The sequence below is a fragment of the Euprymna scolopes genome, chromosome 1, assembly GCF_053919585.1.
Source record: "Euprymna scolopes isolate OS-2025 chromosome 1, ASM5391958v1, whole genome shotgun sequence".
Lineage (NCBI taxonomy): Eukaryota > Metazoa > Mollusca > Cephalopoda > Sepiida > Sepiolidae > Euprymna > Euprymna scolopes.
This window is the reverse complement of record NC_136482.1, coordinates 13,114,778-13,134,940: the sequence shown is the minus strand read 5'-3', so window position 1 is coordinate 13,134,940 and position 20,163 is coordinate 13,114,778. Positions and strand designations below refer to the sequence as shown.

The following is a 20,163-nucleotide window of genomic DNA, read 5'->3' as shown; positions in this document are numbered from 1 at the left end:
TTGATAAACCGAACAAACTTTATATACGCCGCTTTAGCGCAGGTAGTTAAGGCCTTGGTTCATTATCTAAACGTTTTGTGTTCGAATTGTGGTGTGAGATGGTTTTTTTTTTTTTTTTTTTTTTTTTTTTTTCGATTTTTTAAATTTAAATATTGAACCCTGTATTATTTAAGCCATTCTTCACGTAAAGTTCGTTCGTTTGCCTTACGTTATTTTTTTTGTTTTACTCCCCCCCCCCCGCTTAATTAAAACGTTGTTTTCTTTTATTTCGCTTATAACAATGCTTACATCGTCATCGTTGTCGTCGTAACGCTCGACGACTTTCAAACATCTTTCACTTCTGGCTGGCTGATTTTATTTTCAAACTTCGCCTCAGGGGCTCGGCTTCGATCCTACCCCCCCGGCTTCTTTTTTATTTAACACCACACACCCCTACAAACACCCAGGCAACGCCGGGTACCCTTTGCTAGTCTATCTATATATATATATCTTCTATATATATAAAAGCCAAACGTCTGTGTGTATGTATGTTTGTTTGTAACGCTAAAACTTTTGAAAGACGGAACCAAACTTGACAAATTTGGTATCATATCGAAGCCTCATCACCCGGATGACAAATATCGAAATTTCACATCAAACGGACCACTAGAAGTTGGTCAACTGATCAGTTATCTTCGAGGGGGGCCCCCAAAAAACCTGTCATTATCTATATATATAAAAGAAGACAAATGTTTGTTTGTAACGCTAAAACCTGAGATGAAAGATTCCTCTCCCCTAAGAATAAAACATATGTTCAATATCTGCTTTTGTTTTTTCATTGTTTATACGGTCCCGAGCAACGCCGGGTAGCCCTGCTAGTATATATATAAAAGGCAAAATGTGTGTGACCATTTCGTGTATGTCTTCAAAAGGCTTTTCTCGCACACGCTCCCGGGTTCGTTACTATTGCTTAAAACTGTGTATATAGGTCCTATATAATAATATCTAGGAATTAGGAAAGCGCGTAGCGTATAGATTTATTTACGTCGATTTTTACAAAATTATTGCTATTTTGGCTTCTCGCATGTTGATTGGGCTTTTTAGTATAAATAAACTGAAACTAAACTCAAACGGACGTTCTTGGCATTGCACTGGGAAAAACGTCCAGAAGCAATCAGCTTTGATCAGACAGTTCTGGACAATTGGTAGCTGCTTCCCCCCTCCTGTTGGGGTAAGACACAGTTAAATTTGGGTAAACAAACCCAAACGCTGCGTGACTTCTATTTGACCTTCTTAATTAGGTCAAATGGAAGCAGCAGAGTTAACTTTTATTGCGCACGCCTGTTTTTATAGTTAAATAACCTGTTTAATGTTGTCTGTCGACGTGGCTCAATGGGTAACATAGTACGTTTTTTTTTTTTTTTTTTTTTTTTCACACATTAATTTCCAACTCAAGGGTACGGGTTCGATTCTCATACTTACCTACCAAAACATTTATTTTATTATTTACCCCCCCCCGGAGTTTTGATTTACCTCAAGACACCTGGGCATCGACTGGTACCCCCCGCTAGTATATATATAAAAGCGAAAATGTATGTATGTATGTTTGTATGTCTGCTAAAAACTTTCGACACACGCGACGAAAATTCACAAACTTGCTATCATATCGAAGACCTATCCTTCTCTTGAAAAATATCGAACAATTGGTCAAAAACATTAACTTTTTCACCCCGAAATCGACAATTTTCCACAGGGGGGAGGGGGTCAACAAAAACGGGTTTCTCGTAACGATGACCTATTCTACGCATGCGTCAGATGACGTCATGACCTGATTTACTTTAAATAGTTGAAAAACCAAACACATTTCATCTCCGTCGCTTTAGCGCAGTTGGTTAGCGTGTTTTTTCATTATCTAAACGTTTTGGGTTCGAATCGTGGTGTGAGATTTTTCGATTTTTTTAAATATGGAACCCTGTGTTGTTTAAGCTATTTTTCACGTAACGTTCGTTTTCCTGTTTTTTTTGTTTTTTTTTACTTCGCTTATTCTTAGCGACATCCGGGTATCCACCGATGTTTTTTTTTTAATATCGAAACAGGCTTATTTAAGCCATTTTTCACGTGTTCGTTTTTCTGTTTTCATCGTTCGTTTGTCTTACGTTAGTTTTTTTTTGTGTGCTTTTTCGATATTTTGATTACCCCCCCCCCCGCTTAATTAAAACGAGGTTTTCTTTTTTTTACTTCGCTTATAACAAACAAATCTGGTCATTGACGTCGTCGTCGTAACGCTCGACGACTTCCGGGCGCGCACCTGTCAATTTGGTTAAGTAACTCATTCTGGCTGGCCGATTTTATTTTCAAACTTCGCCTCAGGGCTTCGGGTTCGATCCTACCCCCCCCCCCACGGGTTCTTTTTATTTAACACCATACGCACCTACAAACACCCGGGCAACGCCGGGTACCCCCGCTAGTAATAAATAAAACAAGCCTTATTTTCTTACCAACCTGATGGTAATTACAATTCCCATGGTGGAATATATGTACATAAACTTCTAACTTCATGTGTAATGTATATATCGAATTTCCTAGTTTGTTATGTCATAGATGTGTATATATTTTGTATCTAAATAATAGTTTAAAATTTATTACTAATTTTAAACATCTTACTATTGAAAAACATTTACATTGGATTATTTTACTCAAGAATTCCGATGAACTTTGAACTCTTAACAAAAGATCTTCGTTTGTGTTTCACCGTGTCTAGTCACCACCACCGAGAGACAAAGCCTGCTAACTGAAAAATGACGTCACGCATAGTAGGCAAAACAATTGAGATCTGTCGAGTAGTCAGACTGTTGATAATGAGTGAAGCTTTCTGAAATAGGATGAACTTAATTTTAATATATCGAGAAAAAAAACACAATTTATACTTGAATTTAACTTTATTTGATATTAAAAAAGAGGGGAGGGGGTAAGAATTTTTTAAAAAGTTGTACGTTATCCCTTCGTTTTAACGCAGTTTATCATGGATTCCAAGGATTAAAATTCGTTTATTTTTATCGTGAATATAATCATGAAAAATAGTTGCTATACATCCATGTCCTTTCCATGCGAATGTATTCCTCGTTTCTCCATCGACATAATTCGGCTCTCATTTTATTTTTTTTTTTCATCACGTATGTAAATCGCATATCATTCAATGACTTGACATCTTCAGATTTCATTCACACACATACACACACATTGGACGTCCTTGGCTTCGTTAGAAAGACAAATTGAGTTAACCTCGCAGCTGCCCAGATAGATGACAGAAATTTTGAATTCAAAGCTAATGCAAGAAGTGCTTTGAAGAGTATGTGTCACCAGCGAATCCAACACTTCTCCACGGCTTGTAAGGAAACTATCCTAAGGGGGGGGGGGAGAAAAAAAGCAAATACAAATACCACCAGCAACGATTTTTTGCAATCCTCACACTTGAGTCCACTGTGACCATGTTTGCAAGACTCTAGCAGAACTCTAGTGCCATTTTCGTCTGAGTGAGTGTCTGCATAAACAGATTTGTCAGAACTTCATACGTCGAGACCAATGGGAGAATCCATAATACATATATATATGTGTATGTATATATGTATGTATGCGTATATATGTATGTATATATATATGTGTGTATGCGTATATGTATATGCATATATGTATATATATGCGTATTTATATGTATATATATATATATATATATAATTCATGGTTAAAACCTTTATTGTATCATCAGATTAATAAGGATAATTTTTAAACTTGTATTACTTTTTCTTTTCATACATTTTTTCAGCCTTTATTATATGTAGTTTTGTATTTCTCTACTACACTCTCCCTATGTATTCCCTACTCACATATGTCCCGTTCTTCCTATTTTCTTTCTACCTATACACTCCATATCCTTTCTGCTGCTGTATACATATAGTCTCTCTCGTTTCTAAACTCATGTAGCTTTTTTTTGTATAGATTTATAAATCTGGCTTTTTCTCTTTTGATGAGAAGCATTTGACTTCGAAATTTCATGGCTTGAAAAGGTTCTTTTTCCTTTTTTCTTACTGATCTGATGATATAACGTTTTATCTAACTTAGAATTCTAATCTTTTATTTCTTATATTAATTGCTCCACTTAACCGTGTAGAACTTTCACTATTTTGATACGTTTGTTTACTTAAAGATTATATGCATTTTCATCAATTTTATTTCTTACTAATAATATAATATACATGTTGAGAAAATATGCTTTTTTTTAATCATTTCAACTGTTATCTTAAAAGCTCAATGTTAATTATAACAGAATATATACAAATTAATAACAATATAGCTACATACTAAGTTGCAAGGTTGCATTTATCTTACCATCCGTTGCTTTCAACATATTAAAACTTCCGTACATTTTACAAACCTGTTTTATGCAGAAGCAATCGTTAGTACGTTAATATTGAATGTTTTTCTTACATATACTCTTCAGATAATCAAGAAATTTTACTTAGAAAGAAATAGACGTGACCCTGTAATGTCGGAAAAAATTCTATGGAAAAGTGTAGTGGTAGCGTGCAGACATTAACAGCCATATGAAAAGATTATGGAGTTTACGAAATTCCATCATCTCGACTGTGCTCGCAAAATGATGATACCCTGACTCGTACACAGTTCATTTCCAGGATGATGTATTGTGAACTTTCTTTTAATAATGAGCTACTTCGTATTAAAGCCAAAAGCTACTTAAGTATAACTGTTAATGAAATTGTTAGTTGGACGATAAGCAATATGATGAGAGGATTTAATAGAATTGGCAGAATTTGATTAATTTGAGGACGATTCTATGTGTTTGACTTGGATTTAATCCAAGAGCATGGGAACAGCTCTTGATATTGTCCGGGACATGGAATGCTTTTGAAAAGAACTTCCATTCATAGAAGTTCTGTTTGATTTTAGGTTCAAAGAGAAAGAGTTCTTTGCATTGGTGGTAGTTAGATGAGTTCATGGGGGGGAGACTAGTCGAGCACTTAGTATGAAAATGGATTAGAGAAAGACTAGCCACGGCTCTTTGGTGAGAAGCAGGCTGCATGCAAAAGAGATGATTCTCCCAATAGATTACTCTAATCAGCATGTCCCCACGTGTAACGGGTGTATTCCACCTTAGGACATATTTAACTCTCATACAGGTAGATGATTTCATCATGAGTATTTTCTGGAATGCTAGAATAATGCAACCATTTTTCCAGCAACTTCAGTAACATATTTGATGTTAGTCTTTCATTTCGGTTGTGGAGTGAAAGTCAACCCTCGGAGCTTATCAAAGCAAGAATCTTCCACAAGATAAGGTAGTTGTTGAGATTCCCTCTTGAATAATCAAATTCTGCTAAACTTCCATTATACCGGAAATGCTTTCATTTGGGATGTTAGCAACCTTCATGTAGTCCTTTCCATAAGTACCCACTGCTTTTCTAGAAATAATTCTAATCAGAAAGATATCGGGTGGGGTGGGGGAACGAATGTCAACAATAATCATCTGATTCATATGAAATGAATGAATGATGCACCCCCCCCTAAAAAACTGAATGAATGATGGTAAAAAAACTGAATGATGGTAAAAAAACTGAATGAATGATGGTAAAAAAAACTGAATGAATGATGGTAAAAAAAAATGAATGAATGATGGTAAAAAAAAAATGAATGAATGATGGTAAAAAAAAACTGAATGAATGATGGTAATAAAAACTGAATGAATGATGGTAATAAAAACTGAATGAATGATGGTAATAAAAACTGAATGAATGATGGTAATAAAAACTGAATGAATGATGGTAATAAAAACTGAATGAATGATGGTAATAAAAACTGAATGAATGATGGTCAACAACAATTAATCTTTATCTGGATAAAAGAGCTGCTAATGGGTCAAAATTGAAAAAATGTTACTGGGGGGGGTGTCATCGAATTTTTATCTGTTAACTTTCACTACTGCACATGCACGAATCCTTTACATGACAGCTTCCTAATATTAAGAATTAGGTTTGAAAACATATTTTAAAGATCGTTGTAAGCTGGCCTAGTAGTTATCATTATCACCACCATCTTTAGGTTTTGATCTTAGCTTGATTACTTTTTTTTTATTTTACTTACAAAGAATGAACTGTAAGAATTCGTGTTCATAGTCTTGTGTTAAATCGAGTTTCTATTTCATGCTCTTATGTTTTAATACACAAAACGAGCTATAACTGTTTTACAAGAAGTGTACTGTTTAGAAAAAACATAATACAAAAGGAATTTAACATTATGTTTAATGCCGGATACATCTGCTAGTATTATAATAAAATCGATGTCGATTCTAATTCGATCTGAACTTTATGCTTAGTTTCTGAAACTTTCGAATTCAAGGTTAATGTTTAAGAAAAAAAAATGGATTTTATTTGGTGTTTGACCTTCAGAGTCTTAATATTTATTAAAAGCATTTAAAGGCGTTTATAAACCATTCTCGAAGTTTCAGCTCGTAGCGAGATATATATATATATATATATATATATATATATATATATATATGAAATAAAATGGAGGTGGAAGGACCTGGATACTCAACGTTTCGCCCGATTTATGCGGGCTTCTTCAAGAGGGATGGTCATTTCATATCGTCGGATTTAATCCAGCTCAACAATCATATATATATATATATATATATATATATATATATATATATATATATATATATATATATATATATATAATCAGAAATTAGAAGAAGGCGAAGTAACTGTCTTATAATTTTGAACAAAATAAAATGTTTACTTTAGTAGTTTATGTTCGTGACAAAAATAAACAGATCAAAGGTCATTGTGTATCATTTCAAAATATTTTTTACAATCATATCAATTAACATTTTATTTAATCTCCATATTAAGTGACATTTTGAAATTCATTTCCCCTCCCCTTTTTTCTTATTATTTATTTTATTAGTATTATTATTATTTTATTTATTTTATTTTTTTTGCATGACTCTGCTCTCTTCTAATGCCCAATAGTATTTGGGCCTTTTTTCACCTAGTGTCAAAGATGTCAGTCTGTTCCCTTTCTGATTGGTCCGTTGCGTTTATAGCTAAATATACATAAGCTAAATCTCGGAACGATGCTTACATTTTAACTTGAGTGAAGTGATTAGAAATCATGGCGACTCAACTGATGGAAAGATCGGATTATTTTACAATGCAACCACAACCGGCTCTTTTGCCATCAGCACCAAACGAAGAGCATATCGAATGGGGAATGTCACCAACTAAAGGTATTGTTCAAATTGTTTAATTATAAAAAAATGTTGGTGCTTGGCCAACTTTTCTTTAAAGAAAAAAGTTTTGTCCAGGGAATTCATTTCATTTGTCTTGGAACGGTAGTGATGTCTAGCCACATTGATAAAAGTGGAATCAATGTAAAGTCCAACAGACCCCATCTATTCCAATAATGATAGCCCTAAAGCTTAATTTATAATTTTGTTACAAATATTTAAAAATTATTTGGTGCTTGTCCAGAATTCTACCTAATTTTTTAAAAAAATATTTGTACAGGTCTGTGGCAAAACGAAAATGTCATATTCCAAAAATCACAAATTTATAGTAGTTTTTGTTTTATATAGAAAATCTTTAAGGATTTTAAACTGATTTACTATTAATTGTAGCCATTATAAGGCTGATTTTGATCTCTATTTCTGGGGAGGTTGTTAAGTGGCAATTAACGAGTGAATTTTAAAGATTGTGAACCGAAACGTACTATCTTCATTTTCTCATAGAATTCGATTTTCTTAAAAAAAAAAAAAAAATTGATCAATTTACATAATTTTTGGTATGTGATGTTTTCGCTCCATGACGCATGCGTATATGTAGGTTTTTCTGAAAAGTTTCACACTTCCAATACTTTTGTCATTGAAATCGGTAAAATAGCCCATCTTTCAATCAAATCAATTGATTGCTTGCTTTAGTCGGGAACCCACCGTGGTGCACCAGGATGAAGCTTCATATGCCTCTACATTACACTTGTAGTCTACATTGCACTGTAGAGAACCTACTGCCGATTTTATAAAATTATTTTTATATAATGACTTAAAGTTTGAAATGCAAAATTCAAGTTCATAGTTCAATTGTGCTCTAAGCAGAAACATTTATTTCAAACACACCACTGTCTTATCAAAGAACCTACTATTGATTTTATATGCCAGATCCTTCTGCTTATGCAGTGATAAAACTTTTCGAATACACTCGTGTTAAGCTGTATCAGGGTGTTAACTTTGGTTAAAATTGGACTGTTCCTTTTTTTTTTTTTTTTTTTAAAGTTTTTTTTACTATCTATACTTATCAGATGCATTCTGATACAAAACCTAAGAACACTCTCAGATACATAAAGTACATTTGTATGACATTTCAAAACAATCGGTTCCTATGTTTTGGAGACCATAGGGAACAAATTTGCATGTTCACACAGTGCTTTATATATCTCCTATATAATAATTTGACTGCAGAAATTCCCCTCTTTACCAAAGGGTCGTAGGTTTACAACATCAGATGCTACATACAAATTTATTACATTTAGCCTATTAGCCACTATTATATGTAGCTTTCGACCACCATTACAGACACATTCAGCCGTGATATTAAAATGCTACATTGCGTCTGACAAGCATCACAATCACATCTTAAGAGGAAGGAGTCCCTACTTTTCTCTCTAGATATTTAGTCCTACCACTACTACCAGTTGTCACCGGGTCCTATTCTATATATATATATATATATATATATATTTATTTTATTTATTTATTTATTTTTTTTATTTATTTATTTTTTTTTTTACATGGGGGTCACCACTTATCAAGGCACGAAGGCCACTCAGGGATAAGAGTTATTGCGTGTACAGTAATCATTAGTATTGGGGGTTTTGATAGTGTCTTACTTAAGGGGGCGGTTTGCCAGGAGTTTGTTTATGTTGGACTTGAAGATGTCCAAGTTCTAGTCAGGGGGGAAACAGGCAAGCGGCAGAGAGTTCCACTGGCGTGCAGTTCTAAGAAAGAAGCTTTGCTCATGGAATGTACATTTGGATTTTGGCACAGATAAAGAGTGGGGAAAATTGACAGTAGTTTCAGCCAAACGGATGTTTCTCGTGAAAGATTGGTGAGGGGGGACGAGGAATTGGAGCTCAGACGAGCACCTGCCATGGAAATAATGATAAAACAGACAGGCTCGCAATGTCTCTTCTGTGGGAGAGCGGTTGCAGGGAAGAGAAAAGAGCATCCCCCACTAAACCACGAAGTCTATTTTGTACTCTGTCAAGCAGGATAGGCTGTTTTTAGCAGCTCCTGCCCAGATGTGGCAGCAGTACTCCATCCTTGGATGTACTTGGCTTTTATACAGATAGAGAATTGCATTAGTAGTGAGATATCTTCTGGAGCGGTAGAAGGATCCCACCATTTTCCCAGCATCCCTGGCAACAGATTTGATGTACGTGTTCCATTTCAGATCAGGAGTAAGGGTCAAACCCAGAAGCTTGTCAAAACATGGAGCCTCCCCAAGACGAGAGCCATCCATTTCAATTGATGCCAGATGGAGATCAGAGCGTTGATTATGTAAAGATAGAAGCTTGGTTTTGGATGAATTAAGTGACCAGCCACCTCTTCCCCCATTGCACCACGCGCTCAAGATCAGAGGAGAGAGAATTTGAGAGAACTTTGTCATTTACGGCCTTTGATGTGTTGCCATAGATGGTTGTGTCATCAGCATAGATGTCAACGAATAATTTATGTGTTTTGGGAGATCATTGATGTAGATCAGGAAGAGTTGGGCCTAGGATGGACCCCTGGGGGACTCCAGCATTAATACTGTGGGCTTCTGATTTCTGCCCAACAACCACTACTCTCATGAACCTATCAGAGAGAAATGATTCAATGATTGAGAAAACATTTCCAGTTATACCGTAGCTGGAAATCTTGTGAAGTAGGCCCTTATGCCATACCTTATCGAAGACCTTCGATATGTCAAGAGCAATTGCCCTAGAAAGGAAATCTTTGTCAAGAGATTCACTAATCCTATGAGATATAACCGTTAGCACATCTTCTGTAGATCTTGCAGAGAGGAAACCATATTGCATGTCACTAAGAAGGTTGTTTCTGTTGCAGTGGTTGACTACTTTATTTAATATGGATTCCAACAACTTACTCATGACACACAGGAGACTTATTGGTCTGTACTTAAATACAAGGCATACTGATGAGGTTTTCCAGGGTGTTGGAAAGCACTTCTCCTTAAGGCAATGCTTAAACAGTTTTGTAAGTATGGGGGCAAGTTCTGGTTGGAGCTTTTTCAGCACTATAACTGGAATGCCATCAGGGCCAGTTGCTTTACTGGAATCAAGATTCTTGATTAGCTTGGCGACCTCACGCACAGATATTTGTATGTTGCACAGCGTGTTGTCTGTTATAGGAGGAAATATAGGGAGTTGGTCATTGTCGCATAGGATAGAATTAGCTGCAAAGTTCTTGGCAAATAGTCTGGCCTTGTCTGATGCTGACGAGATGACCTCAAGTCCATTGATGATAGTTGGGATAGAACGCACGCTTCTGTTCAATATCCTGTTTGCTATTTGCCAAAACTGGTGGGAACCAAGCTCCTGCTCAGCTACTTTGGATTTAACGGACTGAGCATATAGCTCTCTTGCATTTTACAGTGGTTGCTGGCAGTCCTGAAAGCAGCTTTAGTCTCAGTACATCTATTATGTTGGTAACTATGGAAAAAGTGATTTCTGTGCGCAGCACATTCAGGGGAGAACCATGGCTGGCTGTTAGGTTTTTGTTGGAATTTTTGGATGGTATGAATCTGTCTATGCCTACAATTAACAATTCGGTCAAGTTTGATACTATAGAGGACACATCCTTTTTAAACATGAAATGCAGAGATAAATCAGATATGAATGTACAGAAGCTATCCCACTCAGCCATAGAGTATTGATATACAGTACGGTGGAGAGGTACGTCTGAAGACTTATTACATTTCATTTTTATCTTAACTGCTACAACAGTGATCAGAGGATCCCAGAGGAGATAGAACGAAACATGAACACAGCTCAGGGGAAGTTGTGAGGAAAAGGTCTAGTAGGCTTGCATATTGACCGGGTGTATCGGGCACACGTGTGGGTTCATGAACAATCTGAGTGAGGTTATTGGCAATGGCAAAATCATGACAAAACCTCCCCTTCGTCATCGGTTTTATTTGAGTGGGTCAGCCATTCCACATTATGGACATTGAAGTCACCGCAAATGTGAATGTTAGCCGAAGGATGAGCAGACAGGATGTGGTCAATTTTCTCAGATATGCTCTTAAAGATAGTAACCCCACTATAGTGTGATTACATCCTCTGTAACTGGCTAAGACAAACATAAACATAGCATGTTCTTTCCGATTTCTGATTACTAAATAATGACTCCCTAGCAATATTCTGCAGTTTCTAAATATTAATTTCTAGATAAACGAACACTTCTAAAAGTTTACAAAAATGGTGCCGCTCTCTACATGAGGCACTAGCGCTAAAAAAAAACAGTTTAACCACTCATAAACATAGTTATATACTGATCACCTTAATTACTGGAAACACAAGTAAACAACTTTACATGCATAACGTCTTTCTTGCTTGAACGTACGAAAAACTCACAAATATGTAAACACAGGAATGGTTTGGGAAAGTACAAAAAAAAAAAAAAAAGAAAAAAAGACTGTCTACTCTGACAGCCGTTCTTCACATCAGAATGTTGGGAGAGGTGTCTATTCCGTACGCCGTTCTTAAGATGTGCAGATTGGTCATGTCTATTCCGAAAACCGTTCTTAACATGGGGAGTTTGGAATGTCTATTCCAAACGCCGTTCTTAACATGACAATACTCAAAGAAGTGAAGTGAAAAAAGTCGTAATTGTTTTACACGTTAAAAATATAAGACGACATAAAACTGAATTTCCTTCAATACTATTAGTGGAAGAGTTGAAAATAAGACTTGAACAACAAACGGAAACGGCTAGAACTGCTACCACTGATTTTGATCACTCTAAATAGTTCATATACCGTGAGAATCTAAAGTTTCTGTTTTTATTTTCTATTTTATTCTAATCGACCATTTTTCCTAATTTTATTAATTCATACTGTTTTACGCATTCCCTTAATTGCTTTTCTTAGATTCAAACAGTGCCAGTTGGTTTATTGCCCCAAACCAGCACTGATCGCTAGTGAAAGCCAGATTATTTCATTTCGGCAATGCCCGCCAGTGTCCACACTTGTTCAGGGACGGCAGTGGCCACCAGCAACACCCATAGTTTACTTTTTTGTGTGTGTGTGGGGGGGGGGGGTAGGCTTCCACTGACAACGCCGATTAACGGGTCCTGCTAGTGTTATATATATATATATATATATATATATATTAATAAATGCGTACATGTTTCTGTAACCACTCGTTTTAGGGAGACTACGTCTTCAGGCCAAGAATTTCCCTCAAGATAGAAAACCATGCTCTTATATCACTTACAAATATAGAATATTATCTTAGATTAGGGAGGGGGATGCAGAAGTATCTCATTTGGGGTAGGGGGGTTGGTCTACGGGAGTATAAATAAGAACATGCCGCTGATCTATGTATTTCTCTCCTGCTTTTATTTAATCTCATCTTAACTTCCATAGGGACAATTTTTATTCTTTTTATAACCTTAAAATTAAGTATCCATTCTCCGGTATACTATTACAAAATACTTAAGTTCGCCAATTTAACGTCAGTAACCACGGTCAACTTCTAAGGCGGTCAACAATTCTAAATGGCCACCCAGTAGGGACAAAACGATATTTCTAAGTTTTACACACGCATATTTCGAAAGTATACATACACGCAAATACACAGGTGTAGATGCACAGATTTACTATATTTCTTCATACATACATATAAAAATATTTAAAAAATATAAGATTACAAAATATAAAAATACAGCATATATATGCATACACATACACACATGCATACATCTACGTACATATACACATCTATATATTTACACACATACATACATACAAGCATACATACACACACAATGTATACACTTATACACATACACACAGATATATATATATACACACACACACATATATATATATATACACGAAAAAAAAAAACTATTAGACACAAAACAGAAGCTAAGCTATGATTTCATTTTTCTAGATAATCAAGTTATTTAGCATAAAATTTTCCATTAAGTTTACATATATAGCAGAAACACACATACGCTCTCACATAAAGTCCCATCCATGCGTAGAACACCTACATACTCCTCCAACACACAATTTACATATAAATCTACATACACACACACACACACATATATATATATATTATTTATGCAACCGCTCTTATTTCTCTCTAATGGTTAATGTATATATTGACCCTTACATATGGTAATATCAATATGCACTGATATTTCCATTCAGATATAAATACCGACATACCCGTAAGTATATGCCGCAATAAGACATACACACTCGTAAAAAAACAAAGAAACACAGAACTGTAAAATACGTACGAAATCCTGTGCGTCAAAATGGAATATAATTTCATCTTTTGTATAGTACACATCACAAAATCAGAATACACGCACGTGTATATACAAACCTTCACAGAACATTTTCAAAACAAACACGTTAGTCACTAGACATATACGTGGGTAGATCTGCAATCAAAATATTTGTATATCAAATGTCTAAACCTATATGCATACATGTACAACTATATATTTATACCAAAGTACATAATTTCATAACCTGCACATTTCATACACGCATACGTCTTAAAGGTACTTATATAAAATTATCCTCAACATACATACAGACATAGCTGTCATTAATCATTGCCCGGTCATAAAATATGCTTGTAGCCGATATATATTAATGATTTCAAAAGTTAAAAATACGACTAGCTAGAATCGAAACCAAAACATTTCGCGCTCCAGCCTTATTCGTTACCACCTGAGCTAAAAAAAAAAGAAACAAAAAAAACTCGAATAGTTAATCAACATTAACATATAAATGTATATTTGCGCATGCATATAGAAGCACTTTAAGTTGACTTACGTCTGCAAAGTTCCAAATCTTTTTTCATTTTTTTTTCCAATTTTTACCCTAAGCAGTTAAAAACCAAACTGAATTTGTTCCACGGGTCCATAATCTAACTGACAGTAGTTTGGTAAAGACTATTCTTAAGGCAAAATCACTTATATATGCACAATGTACAACCATCTAATTAGGTTAACCCCTCATTCGTCTTTCCAGAAATTATGCATTCATTTCATATTCTTTCAAACTTTCTCATATTTTTTACCGGCTTAACTGTTTATCTCAAATTAGCCTAAAAGGTTGCTTAATCTCTACTCTTACCACGACCTAATAGTTCATGACATAAAAATGCCATGAACACTGACTTTTTTTACTGTTCTTCTGTTATCCATTGTATATTGGTCCCTCAGTTTATCAGAGAGGGACCTATGTTTTCAGTGTCTTCCATGCATCCGGACTATTGCCAAATAATTGTCCCTTAGTTTTTCCTGAAATTTTGTCACAAATTGTATTTCATTAAATAGATGTGCACAGTAAAAAAAATTCTTTTGCAAAAATTCCCGTTGTGTCCCCAGGGGTTCAAAAGAGGTCAGAAATGGCCAAAAATGACCCGTTTTGCCCCCTAACTTTTTTGTGGCTCTTTTTTCATATTTCTCAACAAAAACATGTCTGACTATGTAGTGGTTTTTCATGGTGGTCAACTCAAATATACATGTGTTAAGGCCTGAAACTGCGCTGTTTTCCATTTACACTGGGATTCGATGTATCCAGGGGCTTAAAGAGGTAAAAAATGGCTAAAAATGACAGGTTTTGCTCCATAGCGTTTGATCCATTCATCAGATTTTCCTGAAACTTGGCCAAAATGTGGAGGCCATTGTTAATATTAATTCAGTATGGGTGACACTGGCAAAATTCTAGTTCGCATTCCTCTGGGACTTTTAGGTTTAAAAAAAAACATGCCTTTTTGAAGCTCTTTTTTCATATTACTCAAAAACTTGATATCTATGTCTATTTAGTGGTTTTCCATGGTGCTGAATCACAATATACACATCTTAAGGTATGAAACTGCACCATTTGTCCATTTTCATTGGGATTCAGCTTTTCCAGGAGCTCAAAAGGGGTCACAAATGCCCCAAAATCGCAAAAATGACACTTTTTACGCCATAACTTTTGCCCCATCCATTAGTTTTCTAAAACGTGAAAATGTGAAGGCAACGTTAACCCTTCACACTTCTCACATTCATCATTTCTTCACTCTTTTTGTGGTGTCATCACACATGCACGGCAATCAAAATAGCTGCTCCCAGTTTTATGGAATGAAAGAAAAGTGGTTTCGTAATTCTCATATACTCACTTTATTATTAAACTTTATATTTCCTTTAGTTTTTCTTTCATTTTGCATTTTTAACAAAAATACTAACATTATCGATGCACTCCAAAGAAATTACGCTCATGCTAATTGAGATTATTTGAATATAACATTGTGTGTATTTGATAACAAAATGTATATAATTAATATTGTCGTTGATTAAACTAGAAAAAAAAACACTGACAGTGTATCTCTAAGATGAAATTAATGTTGTCCTTGATTAAATAAAACAGATCTGCGACTATCTAACTGCAATAGAACAGATTAAAACTTTACATTTCTTTTATGTACATACACGGAGGATTCATTTTGAATAGAACTTTAACATATGCGGATTATAATCTTTATAATATGCGAATATCTTTGTATCTCATATAGAAATCAAGTGTTAGCTCTAGGGAGTGGGCCGCCTTGATTTTTGAACTTCGAATGAAGTAAAATTAAACGAAATATGCATACCATGCCCGATATGTTCCAAAAGTAAAATTTGTTTGCAACTCAAAGCTCGAAGATGGTCCTGGATATGACCTTAAACTATATTCAGTGATGGGGGCCCCAGCTTGCAGGCTTTGGGGAGTGTGGAGCCACCCTTTAATTGCCATTACTCCCAGGTCCACTCTGACCCAGAGTGATAGTATCTGTTAGGGTCCTAACTATGGGTTAAATAGAAACCGACTTGAAAACAAATATATTCTATTAAAAAAATTTTCTTCAAAATCTTTCGATTCGGCATTAAATAACCTGAAAAGGGTTGATATGCCGTAAACCAACCAACCAACCAACCAACCAATGCTTCAGAATTTATTTTTCAACATGGTCATCACCATTTTTCAAGGCACTTTTGCTAGTGATGAGCTGATGACAGATGGGCGTCCACTTTGAAATCGAACCCATTACCTAACTGTACTGACATCAAATCTGTAAACGTTCAACAGGCGCCAGTGAATGTTGATCAGTTCAATTTATTTTGCATGGAGCCTGATGCATCTCTGCACAATCATCATGGCTTGCTTTCTTGGATCCTCACACCATCAATATCTGCAACAGATGAAACTTTCATGCCATGAAAGCATAAGTTCAAACATCATTACAATGCAATTTGTAGTTCCTTTTGATCCATTTGGGTGGAATATAAAAAATAGGAAGCATTACGCCCTAGCTGTGTGTGTATTTTAGAAGCACGGTTTTAACCTAGAAAATAACTATTTTATTCATTACAATGTTTAAATAAGAATATAGATGCTAAAATCTTTAAGTGACACCCCCTCCTCCCACCCACCCCAAGTGCAGTTGGGTGTTGGTCTTAACTCCACGAAAAAAAAAAATTTTTTTTTTTTTTCCAAACTAAACATTTTTATTTACTTTTGATATTTTTTTTCCTTCAAAATGTCATGTTATTGTTTTGGTTTTATTTGGTATTTAAAGAGTTTAAACATTATTGCCTTTTTTTTTTTTTTTTTTTTTTTGGATGACATTTTCATTTGGTTTCATTACCTCCACCGAAGTGTGTGTGTGTACATTCTTGTGGGTGTGTTTTTATATATTTGTTTCTGCACGCACGCACATACACACACACAATTTTTTTTGCATAATTTTGTATATTATGCGCACACACTTGCGAATGTGCACCCTTCATCTAAAATAACAGGAAAAAAATGTTTCACCTGGGTGCCCGGCTTTGCCCAAAGGAGCAAAAAAAAAAAAGTGGTAGTAAGCAGGCAGGTTCGAAACCGTACTGCCAAGGAGGAAAAAAACGTGAAAATAAAAACGTTACGTCTTTGCTGTTGCGCTCATCGCTAAACCGGAAGTGGCGAGGGTTTAAATTAAGGCTAGTCAATCAAAAAGAGGGGATGACTTTTGAAAATATCGGCGAAAAAAGCGACCCCTCCATGTAGAAAAGTGCCCAATTGAGGGTGAAGGAATTAATGTTTTTAGCCAATTTTTTTATATTTGTCATCCGAAGAGTCGACTTCAAAGCGTTACCCCTCCTGTGAAAATCCGTCGTCTCTGTCAAGTTATATATATATATATATATATATATATATATATATATATGCGCACACACACACGTTTAAACAGACAGGTGAGATTTATATTATAGATAACATCTCAATCAAGTGAACAGAAAAAAACAAAAACCTCTCAAACTAAGGAAATGCATTTATTTCTGGAAATCTGTTTTATCTGATCATCGCTTTCCGTTTTCTGGATATTATAAAAAAAAAAAAAATAAAAAACCCTGGATCCTCCAAAGCATAGGGATCACTTTATCCCTGCTATAATAAGGAAATGCTCTGCTGAGCTTTCTTCTTCAAATTCTATAACAAAGACCTTGCCGGATCTTCCTTCCCTGATAAGTGGAAAATTGCCTCTGTGGTACCAGTTTTCAAGACCTCTGAAAGAAATGACCTGCAAAATTGTCGTCCAATAAGTTCTTCATCTGGTCTTTGCTCAAATCTTTGAATCATTAATCAATCTAGCAATGGTTAACTATCTGGAATACGCTCAACTTCTTTCTGACGAACAATATGAATTTAAACAATTCTCATTCTACAATGTGCATATGTGCGCACGATACAAATCACTCTATTAGTGGCGTTGTATCTGGCGGTCCACTATGGGTCTACAGTGCGTGTAAAGGAGTTACTCTTCCCCTCTCTACAGATATCCTAACGGTCATCTCTGACCGGATACCATGCACCGGATAAGGCAGGTAAACTTATGGCGATAACGCTGGATATATCCAAAGTATGATATTGTGATTTTCAGGAAGTAAAAATTTATTTTATCTAATTTACATGAATGTTTGTGATGTGTCAGAAACATGTAAACTAGATGACAAGACTGAAGCCACTCTTTCTTTAAACACTGGGATTCAGAAATATTAGTGGTTGCGTCAACATAGAGTAACAAGGTGAGAAAAAGACAAAAAAGAAAAATAATCTTGCATTAATTTTCTTTAAGCTGGAATTATGAAAGTTTTTTTTTGGGGGGGAGGGGTTAACACTGACAGAATCGAGCAAAAACTTGGATCAACACAAGTGGCATGGTCTCGATCTGTGCAATGAATGCTCACCTGCATAAAAAGTGAAGGAGTCAAACTACATGCAATGAGAGTAATAGACAGAAATTTAGTGATATATTATTTGACTACAAATTAGGATGATTTAGATCAATTAAAATAGACTCTTAAAAAAAGAAAAGCATAGCTCTATCCCAAAATTAAGGAAAATTTTAACATGTATTTTGTGTGATTAAAAGATATAGTAAAAGCCTTGGGATAATAAATGTAAACTCAGCTTTGACATGATCGTTTTCAAATCTAATGTAAACAAATTCATGCTAAGCTGTTCCCTTAATCAAGTTTTGCTCAATCTCCACGATTACAAATCCTCAGTGTTGTTTAACTACCCACCTGACACTCGTTAACCTTTATCCTTGAGTGGCCTTAAGGCCCTGATAAGTGATTTCTAGTAAACATGGCATGCTGAACCACAGTTCACATAGTCTCCAAACACAGCGAGTAGCACAACACATAACTTTTCTATATCTCGCTCCCTATCACAGATGGTTACATTCCCAACCCGTTTCTCTGATCAGCAAGAACACACATCACTTCTAGATGTGTTTTTGACCACAGTTCCTGATGATTGTATAACGAATGCCGACAGCCCACTTGGGAACGCTGATCATGCAGTGATAATGGTTGAAATCGCCCTAAACTCTAGAGTCAAAACTAAAGAGCCACTGCTCAAAACGAGATATTATAAAAAGGCTGACTGGGAAGCCATCAGAGATGCTCCATGGGAAAATGTTTTTTCTCTTCCTGCTGAACAGTGTGCAAATGAGACCACTGAATGGTTCAAAACAGCAATTGAAGCACATGTCCCCATGCAGAAATTCTATAGCAAGCCCCACTCTCCCTAATGGTTTACTTCGACTTGCGCAATTGCCATGGCTCAAAGGCAGCATGCATACCGCAGATTTAACCGACATAAGTCCAGCTCAAACAGACAGATGTACATAGAAGCTAGAAGTAACATTAAGAAATAGCGACAGCTAAAAGAGAATTTACTAAAACCACTAAAAAACGCATCGAAGCACAGAAATTAGAAACTCATGACTTCTGGAAAATCTACAACAGTGTAGTAAATAATGAGCAATCAACAATTCCCCCACTAACCAACAATCACGAGGTTGTTTGCTCAGAAACTGAGAAGGTTAATATGCTTGCCAGTCGGTTTGCCTCAAACTCCACACTGGACCCTCTCAACCACTCCCTACCTAACTTTCCTATGCGGACAGACGCCAGGCTAGACGATCTGAAAATCACCCCTGTTCAGGTGCATGCTATCATAAAAAACCTTGACACTTCAAAAGCATGTGGACCCGATCTCATCCCAACTGTGCTATTAAAGAAGTGCTCAGCTGAAGTAGCTCCAGTTCTCTCCAAACTCTACAACAAATGCCTTAATGAAACTTGCTTTCCGGGCTGTTGGAAAACTGCTTCTGTAGTACCAGTATTCAAGAATTCTGTCGAAAGAACGGACCAATTAAATTATCACCCCATTAGTCTCCTCACACTTTTTGCCAAAATATTTGAGACCTTAATTAACCATGCTCTAGTCTATCACCTTACAGATGCTAAACTTCTGACTGACGAACAATATGGATTTA

General features: G+C 35.6%; 1 protein-coding gene across 2 annotated transcripts in view; it reads left to right on the top strand.

The window, feature by feature from the left end:
* The window catches only part of LOC145279895 (hepatocyte nuclear factor 4-gamma-like), a 216,485-nt gene that overhangs the window by 107,197 nt on the left and 89,125 nt on the right, over window positions 1–20,163 (top strand). Inside the window, exon 1 of one of the 2 annotated variants that reach the window (XM_080131529.1) lies at window positions 7,095–7,285. The exons of the other annotated variant lie outside the window; for it this stretch is intronic. Coding sequence (XP_079987655.1) covers window positions 7,171–7,285 — 115 coding nt within the window. The 5' untranslated portion in view covers window positions 7,095–7,170. Of the gene's footprint in view, window positions 1–7,094; window positions 7,286–20,163 lie in introns of those variants that run through there. 2 annotated transcript variants of the gene reach the window in all.